We start from the raw sequence: 12,029 nt of genomic DNA, 5'->3' as shown, positions 1-12,029 counted from the left end.
CAACCAGTGTCTGGTTTTCTGATGCTCACTCAGCTTCTTTGGAATCATAGAATCCTACGGCTGGAAGGGACCTCAGGAGGTCATCAAGTCCAGTCCCCTGCCAAAACCAGGATCAACCCTGATTAAATCATCCCAGCCAGGGCTTTGTCAAGCTGGGACTTAAAATCTTCTAGGGATGGAAATTCCACCAACTCTCTAGGTAATGCATTCCAGTGCTTCACCACTCTCCTAGTGAAACAGTTTTTCCTAATATCCAACTAGACCGCTCCCCTCTGTAACTTCAGACCACGGCTCCTTCTTCTGCCATCCGTCACTATTGAGAACAGCCTCTCTCCAGCCTCCTTAGAGCCTCCCCTTCAGGAAGCTGAAGGCTGCTATCAAAATGCCCTTCACACTTCTCTTCTGCAAACTAAATAAGCCCAGATCCCGCAGCCTCTCCTCATAGGTCATGTGCTCCAGTCCCCTAATCATTTTCATTGCCCTCCACTGGATCTGCTCCAATGCATTCACATACTTTCTATACTGTGGGGGGCCCAGAACTGGATGCAATACTCCAGATGTGGCCTCACCAGAGACGAATAGAGCGGAATAATAACTTCTCTAGCTCTACTGCAAATGCCCCTCTTAATGCACCTCAATATGCCATTAGCCTTCTTGGCTACAAGGGCACACTGTTGACTCATATTCAGCCTCTCATCCACTGTAATCCCCAGGTCCTTTTCTGCTGCACTGCTACTTTGCCAGTTGGTCCCCAGCCTGTAACAATGCTTTGGATTCTTCCATCCCAAGTGCAGGACTCTGCACTTGTCCTTCTTGAACTTCATCAATTACTTTTGGCCCAATCCTTCAATTTATCTAGGTCATTCTTGACCTTATCTCTACCCTCCAATGTATCTACCTGTCCCCCTATCTTAATGTCATCTGTAAATTTACTGAGGGTGCAATTCATCCCCTCATCCATGTCATTAATAAAGATATTGAACAGTACCATCCCCAGAACTGATCCTTGGGGTATGCCACTTGAAACTGACCGCCTACCAGACATTGAGACATTGATCGCTACCTGTTGGGCCCAAACATTTAGCCAGGTATTTTACAGTTAATTCTAGCAAAGTACTCTCTCAACATCAGTCCTCCCAAAGCTAGAGTTATTTCTATTCCTCTCAAAGACTGGGAAGGAAAGACTTGCTCTCTTTTAACTTGAGTATTGTCAAAATATCTAGCTTCTCACTCTGCAAAATTAAATATATACAAGTTTGCAGCATTTAAAATATTTGAAATTTTGGAATTCTGAGAATCAAAACAAAACAATAAAAGGAATACGGTACTAACTGGACAGGACTTAAGGAGTGGGACAAAAGCAACAAAAAAAACCTAACACTTTTACAATAATAACAAAAACCCTATAGTCACTATTGTCTAGGTAAGGGACTCAACACCTTCAAATGATTCAAATGTCAACGATCAAGGACACTAATACAAAATCATTAAGAACAAAGATACCTCAGCATAACATTTGATCAATATGTGGGTTTAGTCCGTTCTGAGGTAACAAGCATCACAGCACAAATGAAAGCCATCAGTGCATAATGACTTGAGAGAAGTGCCACCATTCATAGATATAATTACTGTATTTTACCATTTAAATTAGTGCCGGTATTTAAAAACCCATCTTCACATTTTAGTTTTATCTTCCAGCAGACTTGTCACATTAGACCTAGAAGCAGCAGTTTTCAGTTCTGTAGCCCTGGAGCACTTTGAGTAAGTTACCTTCTTAAATGACACATAATCAAAATACAACCATACACTCCGTTTTCAGAATATACTCACCATACATTTATACTGATAGTACATCAAACTCTTTCATATCCAGAATTCTATCATATGGAACTTTCAAGTAACTGGCATTTTAACCTTTCCATAAGTACAGTATAGTGAAAGTAAATACAAATAAATACAACAAGCAGAATATAAGTGTATAATGTAGAATACTACTGTCATTGGTAAATAAACTACTCTGTGTGCATTTTTGTTTATTTCTTAATATCTAATCTTGTTTTCCTTTAGTGTTATGCATTGTTAGGTATACCTCTCTATTATCCAGAATATTTGAATATCTGGCAACCTCCCAGTCCCAGGGCTGCTGCATATGAAAGAGTTTACTGTATTTCTTTTTAACATCTTCACAAATGCTCTCTTCTAGGCAGCTTTGTAACCCTTCTGACTTCAGAAAGAGTCAGGATGTATTTTATAAGGGAGCATAAAGTCTCATAAAACTTTACTTTTATCCCTAAAAAGAGCATCCCCAAACACCATCTGGCTCAATCCTGTCAGTTATACTCAAGCTGAAAGTTATTTTACTGTACAGGAGTTATTTATTGCTTCTAAATTTAAAAACTCAGCTACAGGAGTTCATCTAGCTCTCTTGGCACTTATTCCCTGAAACTAAAAATTCCATTATAAACACAACGACTGCCTCTAATCATACTTTTCTCACTCAAACCATCTCCTCTTCAAGAACTTTAACAAGAGAGGAGGAAAAGATGGGTTTTGCACAGCATGCCTGGAACATGAACAAATATGGGTTCTGCTGGTTCTCTCCCAGGCTGTCTACAATTGCCCCCTTCCTTGAAGAGGTTATGGAATCAGAGTGTTGGGAGATTACTAATGAAAGTGCCAAACTTCAAAGTGCTGGCATGCTTGTAGCCATGGGCACTTCAAAGTGCCTGCGCTACTTCAAAGGGGTGGGGAGTAAAGGCACTTCGAAGTGCCTAAGGCTACACGGCATGCCGACACTTTGAAGTTGCTGCAGGGGATAATTAGCCTAATGAAGTGCTGCATATGCATTGCAGCACTTCCTTAGTAATCTCCCATCACCCCGATGAACATGCCCCCTTTGAAGAAGGGGGCAAGTGTAGACATAGCCCCAGAGAACTCTGTGCCAGCAGCTCTCCCTCTTTAATATTAAGAGAACTCCAACGTTAGCCCCTCTGCTCTTTTCAACTATGGCAGTTCATCACAGAGACAGAAATGATCTACCAGGAAATTAGCTCCCAATCCATTTAAGAGTTCATAGGTTAAAACTGGCACACTAGTTTCTACACTGAAGCTTACTGAAGCAGTTTGATGGAAATGAATGGGACTATTCAAAGGGCATAGTACAATTCAACATTACTAAGGGTGGTAGAATCTTCTCATAATCGTCTTGTAGCTTCAGCTATGTGAAGCAAATGTTTTCTTAACTATTTTGGGAACGCACATGCCCACTTCTTAGGTTTTGGTTTCACTTACACAGAAACTAATCACTAATTCCAGTGAAAACTGCTCCCCAGGCTTGATTCATCTTAGCATCCCCTCTTCCCCACAAGGCCCCAAGGCGTAGACTTTATATGCTCAGAAAATCAGTTCTATCTCCAATATAGCCAAAGGTAAGTTAATGAGTCCCAACTAGTGCAATGAGTCAGCAAGAATCCATCACCAGTTCCCTGCAGGCTTCCAACACCTGCTAACAAGGTAGTCCACCAGTGGAGCCCTGCCGCTATACTCTGCAGTCAACATCAACACATTTTGATTGTCATCAATAATTTGCTAGAAGTCATCCTTCTTTGTGGCTACATATGCCAAAAGGGTACTAAGAAGGGTAAGGAAACACAATGTATACCATGGCATACAGCTATTCTTCATTTATTTTTTCCAGCTGTGCCATGGCATTGCTTAATACTTTTAAAAGTAAATAATAGGAATACTTTCTACACTAAGAATTTAAGACGGACATTGTGTTTATTTGCAAAGATACAGATACTGACCTACAATGACAGTTTCAACAGTTTTCACTGCCATATGCCATTCTGAAGTCTGTTTTACAGTCATGTAAAGATCTTGGTGACAATCTTACATGGTAATTTTCAAAATATCCCAATAGTTAATTTTTTCAGGACACCATAAGAGGTGAAATAGGACAAAGAAAGCTGCACCACCAGTTTTTCAACTGATTTACTCCTGAGTTGTTCCAACTAATAGCTGTATATCAGCACTGAATTATCTATAACAGATGGTCACCTAATTATTAGAATACATAGGTACTAATGCCACCTGCATATAACCAGGGCTTGAACATAACATGCCTTACTGAAAGGCCGAAATTTTCTAATATTCACAATTTTTAATTGTCTGTGGTTCTAAAAATATCATGGTCCACCACGGAGTGCGCGCCCAGCTACACACCAAACAAAAGACATGAGCTCACTGATTTTTTTATATCTAAAAAAAGACAAGTTCAAATTAAATACATAAACCCCATTCAGAGCTTCTAGGACTCTGTCCCTCACAGCTTGACTGATCCATACACTAACTCTACTGAGTAAGAGCTATTACCACACCTCCAGAAGGGCCATCCAGCAGAATTCCAGCATCAAACAACAGGGTTGGACAAGAAAAAGTTCCCACCACTCTTTTTCACATCAGTAAAAAGAATGGTGAGAGCTAGAATCTCTGGCATGTAATGCTAAAATCATCAAAGCAAAAGGATGTTACTTTCCATTTCCGCCCTTGGATTAGTGTACAGTAATTTTTAAAGGAAATAAAACTGACTAAATCATCCCTCTTCCATACCTGGACTAGTACAACCATTTTATCTTGTCTAATCTTTTTCAGTGTCCAATCACAAAATTGCAGGTTAGTTCACTGATCATATTAGACAGAAGTTTGCATACAGACATTCTTTGAACCACTTTAAAATTGTTGACCTTCAGGGAACAATGCAAAGCCTACCCATTTTTCCAGGTATTTGACCAAGGAGATGCAAGAAAAACTGAAACTGAAAAACTGCATTTGAACTGTTGATTTGACTTATTTACTTTTAATATTGGAGTTGAGCTTTCTTTATTTTTATTTGTTTTAACTTTGTTGTTATGACTGCATTCTTTATAACTGACCTCCGGATTCCTCAAGATGTTAGAGAGAAACAGTCTTATTAGAAATTAAAATAAGTAGGTCAAAATAACTAATGTCAACCAGGAAACTATTGTCATTGAAGCACACTTGATTTGGCTGTATTTATGTCCATTTATTCTTCCATGGAGAGACTGTCCGGTTTGGCCAATGCAAATTGCAGTGGGGCATTGCTGGCACAGGGGCCTGTGGGAGAACATTTCAATCTCCCTGGACACTCAGTGGCAGATTTAAGTGTGACAGTTCTGAAACAAAAACATTTCAGAAATCAAATGGAGAGAGAAATCTCTGAGCTGCAATTTATTTGCAAATTTGATTCCATTAACCATGGATTAAACAGAGACTGGGAGTGGCTCGCAGCTTACAAAGATAGTTTCTCTGCTCTGGGTGTTGATAGCTCCCCATTAGATGCTGACAACGGCTCACATCCCTGTCTGATCTGACTTGTTTTTTCCACTTTTGATAAGTACTGTTGATACTGGGCCATTTCCACCTTGCTGAATAGATCTTGTCAGCTCTGCTTCCTCCTTTACTGGGACCCCACTCTTTAAATACCCCTCTGAAAACACCCTCTGACTCATGCATCTGATGAAGTGGGTCTTTGCCCATGAAAGCTTATGCTCCAAAATATCTGTTAGTCTATAAGGTGCCACAAGACTTTTTGTTGTTCAGGAGGTGTATCCAGCTAAGAGAATGACAAATCTCTTCCCAAGGATTGCACCCTTAAGGATGCAGCAGATGACTCCTTGGAGTACTCTTCGCATACACTACATCCTTTGGCATGAACAGATCCAATGGTAGCACTTGAAGAAGATGTTGACAGAGCTCAGATGAATACACAGCAGAATTCAATTAGGGAGGCTTCTCTCTCAGCATAGAAATGACCATCTCTCTAAGAGAATGATCTTTACATTTGACTGGGCATGGAAAGATTGCCTAGCTGTAAGATGAGCCAAATGCAGGATGAGGTCAATGCAGGCAAGGATAGCTAAAGGGTTTTTTTAATCTCTTAGTGGGGACCTTAGATGTAAACAAAGAGGTAGTGGGACTTCCTAAGCTTCTGCATCCAGAATAAGTAGGCTTTGCGTGCCTTCTGGACCTCAAAGGTGTGTCAGAGAATATCTATCCATGCTGAGAGCTTAGCTCAGGTGGAGAAGGAAGGGGGCCTCCTAATTAAGCTGCAAAGGAGAGGCTTACTATAAGGAAGGAGGAACAAAGTAAAAAACACTACTTTTTTCTATGAAAGGAGCATTAGGAGGTGTAACATTTTTGGGATTTGCTAAATAAATCAATGAATGAGAAAGGAGTAAAATTTTAATAAAACAAGATAGAGATCATCCATGTTCAACTACTGTGCACAGCCATGCAGTGTTCTCATTCCCCTCCTGCAGAGCACATCTCCAAATCCCCACACTCGCAACACTCTCCCTCATGAGAATGTGCCTCCAAATCAAAATCAAGAACCCACTGCACACTGACCCTGTGCTGTCTTCCAGAATCTGCAGACAGAAGACTCCAGTATTTCTGCCCTCTGTTTTTTGTCTGTTTTTTGCTTGAGCATCAGCAGCACAGTGATATTAACAGATTCTGGACTAAGGCAGGGAATTTCCTGGGAAAAACAAGTTTAGAATAGCCTGCTGGTAAATATTGGCTTAAACTCATTTTAAATCAGGGTGAAATAACTGCAAGTTCAGCAAGCATGAATCTTTTCAGACTCTGGATACATGTATTCAAAACTGAGGAACAGGCTCAGTTTGTCTACTAGATCAAACTTGATCTTCTGCAACTTAAATAAAAGCCATTTTTGTACTGGCACTACAGTTCATTTTTCATAGTGAAGTTTGAAAGGCTATTTGAATACTGGTGTTTAACTTGGGATGGAGAGGGTAGTGAAGTCCCAGATAGTCTATGTTTAAATTTATTTTGTTCACATAATTCCTTAACATGGAAACAAGAATTGCTTTTGATATCAATAACTGTACAGTATCGGAACAGCCCTACGAAATACAGAGCAAATAAAGGGAATTATTCATCCTACCTTGTAACTCCACTGACTTGATTTGGCCCATTAACTTTCACAGTACTACTGAAAAGCTACAAACCTAACATTTAACAACAATAAAAATAATGAAAACATATTTTAATAATTTAGATGACAGACATCCTTTGAAGTCAGTTATTCCAACTGTCATATTTTTATTTCTTGTCTAGCCCATTCAGTTTGAAAAGAGTTTAGAGCCCAATATCTCTAGGATTCCTAGCTTTTCAAGGACAGCGTGCATTTGTTTCTAGTGTTGGTAGTTTAAAAGATACCAGATATAAAACCTATCATTGTTCAATTGGACTAGTACTACTTTTTGATTCTGATCTAGGTCTCAATATCGTAAGTCCCAGATTGTGGACCAATGCAATTTTTTATCCCAGAGGATGGAAAGGAAGAGGCTTTATAAAGCATGAATTGTAAAATGTGTCTCTTCATCCACAGCTGATACCCAACTTGATATCTGAAATAATGTACTGTACCTTGGAAGAAAGTGAGTAGTGGTTTTTGAAAAATATGGGAAAAAAACAAATAAAATTATCAATGACAATATTTTCTGTATACACTGAGAATTCTTCTTTTATCCTGTTAGAATCGAGGCTAATTACAGTAACAGAGCAAGAACCGCCCCTTCCTTCAAAGGGAAAGTGTTAAGAAGCAGATATTGTCTATTGGGGAAATACATGCAAAAAGAACCTGAACCAACAGTGTAGTCCCATGATTATTGATTTTAATAACTATAAAAGCTAGTAAGAGATTGTAATTAATGTTGGACGTAGACATTCACAGGCACAAATAGCTCTTATATCTGTAATTTCTATTAAGTTCAACCTTCCTTACAGGCAGCATCTGTGAAAATCTACTCCATTATTAATAATAAGTACACAAATAGCACAATAAACATACACTATTCTTTACAAACCATAGATTAAAATATTTACCCAGACTAGTCCAACTAATGCAGGAAAGACAATAAATACCTGGGGCAACTGGCCAAATGCTAGATTAATAAGCATGCAGAAATAATGCATGTATTCCTATAGACTTAGGACAGCAAATATTGCATCTGTAAAATTTTCTCAGGATAGTTTGATTTACTAATGAAAGCATATTAGAAAAATAGACTTCAGCTTTAGACATGGCTTTATAAGAGATCAGCATATAGATTAAATAATGATCAACATTCCGTGCCTCAGGTATTCTGCACCTTATAAATTCTCATAAAAAGATGTGTTTAAACACTTTGGCAAAGGCTTTCAAAACAAGTCTCTAAAATTCACTTCCTAGGTTTTCACTTCCATGGTCACATGAATAAATGCCCAAATTTCAAATGAGATGAAAATTCAGCAACCCCCACTACAAGAATTAAATCATCTGATACTGACTCTGATGAGAAGGAAAGTTTACAAAGTAAGGGTCTGATCCAAAGCCCACTGAAGCCTATGGGAATCTTTCCATTTATGACAACAGACTCTGGATCAGGCCCTAAGAAAGAAGCCACCTTCCTGATTTCCGTAACCTGTGTGACTACCTATCATAGCCCAACATCACTGTTGCCTTCCTTTTAGAGTATGGATCACGCCGCAATGGATTTATCAGTCCTGTATACCCCTTTGTGAGATTACTACAGTGGTGTTTGGAATTTATAGGACTCCATACAAGACTGAAGACTGTTCTGTCATTTGTTCCCCTACTGTTCCTTTCTACTTTGGGAAATCCTTCAAAGAAAGAATCTAGGTCTTCACTAGAGAATCTTTCCTCTTTGACAGTCACTCTTTGGCCTTTCTATACACAGAAGTTGCATCAGTTTAAAATACTTTTTAAACCAGCTTTGTTACTCTACATAGACACTTGGATTTGAGAGTGACTTACTTTGGTTCACCTTAGATCTGTTTTTAATCAATTAAACTAATTTGATAAATTCTATCAATTAATTTGACCACACAACCTTTTGCACAAGTTTAACTAAATCAATTTGGATAACTGGTGCAACTCTGTATGTACATAAATTCTTTACCCAGCTGCTCAAAGAGGAATCTGAATCTACAAAGAGGTCTCTACCTCAGGCAGAATCACAAACCTAAACAAGATTTTACCTAGAATACCTGTTTTAGGTACACTATAAGTGGGATTTTGCTCAAATACAGCTGAATGAAATTAGAATTCATGCTGAATAAGAATCTTAGTATATCGTGCAGAAAGTAGTAAATATTTTGTTTACTTCTGTAACTACCAGAAAACTCACCTACCAATCAGCAGTAAAAAATCACAATAAACCTCTTCAGTGAAATTTATTCCCAAACTCCACTGGACCGCATAATCTACAGAGACCAGAGTAGCATACTGGCTTCCTGTCAAGTACCCAGCAGATTTTAAGCTCTGTTGGTTTTGACCTATAAATCCTAAACAGAAATGAGTCCAATTCTTTCTCCATGCCATTTTGCCACAGGTCTGCTCAGTGGAGGCTTCTGCCTTGGAACACAACTGACATAAAAGAGAGGAGGTAGCTGGCAGGACATTCCTCATGAAAGCCCCTCAACTTCAGAACTCATTTCCCTATTGATCTGACTGTATATTCACTTCCAGGGGATACACTGTGTGTGAGCCATTTGTTTTGTTTTAAGAGAACACAAGGGTTTTGGTAGAAGATCTGTAATCTGTTTTTGTTATTAGGTTATTGTTGGCTGTTGAAGGAGAATTACGAGAATAATTATATTATACTTTAATTATAATAATTATACATTATGATTATAATAATTATGAATATAACATGTATATAGTTGCATCTTTAACTATATAAAGGTTTAACTATATAAAGGTCAGAAAGGTCCTATAACAGGGGTCAACAATCCCCGGCATGGGTGCCAAGAGTGACATGTGAGCCGATTTTCATTGGCATGCAAGGCAGAAGCTTAGAAGCAACTCCACCAGGCAGGTAGGGGCTTGCTCAAAGCCGTGCCACTTGTGGATTAATAAAAGACCAGATAATGCTACCAACCACCACTTAAATAATAAAGCTCTGCATCTTAATTAATTTATTAATGAAGCTGTTATGAGTAGGACTATCAGGCAATATCTACACTATCCCAGAAGATTGACCTGCTCAGGGTCAATCTTCCAGGATTCAATTTTGCACATCTAGTATGGATGCGCAAAATTGATACCTTGGGGTTGCAGCCAATCACTGTACTTCTCACGAGACATGAGAAATAAAGGAGGTCGACGGGAGAAACTCGCCCATTGACCTTCCCCAGCATGGAAAATCAAGTTAGGCAACTGAAGATATGTTGATTTTAGCTATGCAATTGCCACAGCTAGAATTGCATCTCTGTTGTCAACTTACTCTGCCTTGTGTAGATGTAGCCTGAGTGACTTTAAAAAGGATCACTGGCACTCGGACCATACATAGAGGTCAAAAGGTCAAATGATGGCACTCCGCCTCAGAAAAGTTGCTGACCCCTGTCCTATAATAAGGGAGAAGTGCTCTTTTCTGGTGGATGTCCATAACAATTAAAATAAATAAATAAAGTAAAGAGGCACAATGACGGCCAGGACATAAGTAGCTAAACAGAACTAAGAAATTATATGAGAAGATTAAATGCTGAGGTGACAAAAAAGACTTCATCATGGTGGGCAGTAAAATTAACAATATAAAGCTGCCAACAGCACTTCTACTGGCAATACTGTATGTAAGATGTGAAAGCTGAGCACATGCATTTGTACATGAACTCATCTACCTAGGCTAAAGAATTTTAACAGCTGTGACATATAAATTTAGCTTTTATGGTAAGCTTTACAGAGTGGATATGTATAGAGGCCAAATGGGAGAATAATTTTCATTCATATTGTCATTCTGAACAAACAAAAGCCTACCCAAAGTTAGAATAAAAGTTCCTTATGTTCTAATACAATCAACTTGATTTAAAGAAACTGTTCAATAGCATGCAAAAGCTAGTCACTTTGTCTCGTATAAAAGGAAGTTCTTTTATTTTGCCAGGCTGAGTATAATAGTCTACGAATTTTGAGATCAAAGAAGCAAATGAATGTTTTCTAAAGTAAGAGTTTCCATCACCAAGTTTTACACTTACTACAGCTAAAAGAGCTGTGTGAAGGGATCAGCACTAAACCCAAAGGACAGGCAGTGCACAGCAAGAAAGGGAGCAACTCCCTCGTGCTTTTTGCAGGTCACTACCAAGGACTGTGTTAGCAGATCCACACCAGACCCTTAACAGGCAGCTCTGCTGCTACCAGTAATTAGCTTGGACAGCTCTGGCTCCAAGAGTAGCAGCAAGGCTACACCATAATGAGCTCAGCTGGGATTAGTAGGACAGGGCAGGGAACCAAGAGAGCAGAGGCATTCTGCACTGCGTATGTATCAAGGAGATCAAACAAGGATGGCTGGCTAGGTTATCCCCTCACCACCTCATTCCAAAAATGAAGCACGGCAGTGTATAAAATGCAGGCTAATGAAGAGCGACACCTTCAACAGATGAGAGCCACATTAATTAACACAATCCCTAGATCATGTAATGCAGTTTCTGTTAGTGCTAGAAAACTTGTAACTTGTCACTGATTTAGGGGGAAAAAAAGCTGTTCTCCCCGCCCCCTTTTTGTTGCTGGAAGAAGACAGCGGTATAATCTTTGAGTTTTGTAAGAAATTCCTCTGTGTGGCTTTCAAGGCACAAAGAGAAAAAGCTTCAGAAAACAAGCACCATGTTTCTCCACATATATAACATTTAAAAAGGAAACTTACTTTTCAATCAATAGCTTTTTTTGCTCTCTTTTGAAATACGCCAGCTCGTTCCAGACAGCATCAGAATTTTCTTGGCAAAGCTGGTGGGGATCTGCACGCTGGTGTTTGTTTTTCATGTTTTCAGCTCTGTTAATAAATGAAAAGATTTGGATTTCAAATGAATAGTTATTTGAACATTTTAAAACATAAGAAATTAAAGGTTTCTTTCTCATTCAGAGTCTTTTTCTCTCTCACACACTAACACTTGAAATTGCTACATCTAGTGGATGTAATCTTGTATGCTGA

At 38.9% G+C, this 12,029-nt stretch overlaps 1 protein-coding gene across 1 annotated transcript in view; it reads right to left on the bottom strand.

Annotated features, from left to right (window-relative positions):
- Positions 1-12,029, bottom strand: part of CNTLN (centlein) — a 319,293-nt gene that overhangs the window by 129,704 nt on the left and 177,560 nt on the right. The window contains exon 12 of the mRNA XM_074994934.1: positions 11,745-11,870. Coding sequence (XP_074851035.1) covers positions 11,745-11,870 — 126 coding nt within the window. The remainder of the gene's footprint in view (positions 1-11,744; positions 11,871-12,029) is intronic.

The sequence above is a fragment of the Carettochelys insculpta genome, chromosome 5, assembly GCF_033958435.1.
Source record: "Carettochelys insculpta isolate YL-2023 chromosome 5, ASM3395843v1, whole genome shotgun sequence".
NCBI lineage: Eukaryota > Metazoa > Chordata > Testudines > Carettochelyidae > Carettochelys > Carettochelys insculpta.
This window is presented reverse-complemented; position numbering and strand designations above follow the sequence as displayed.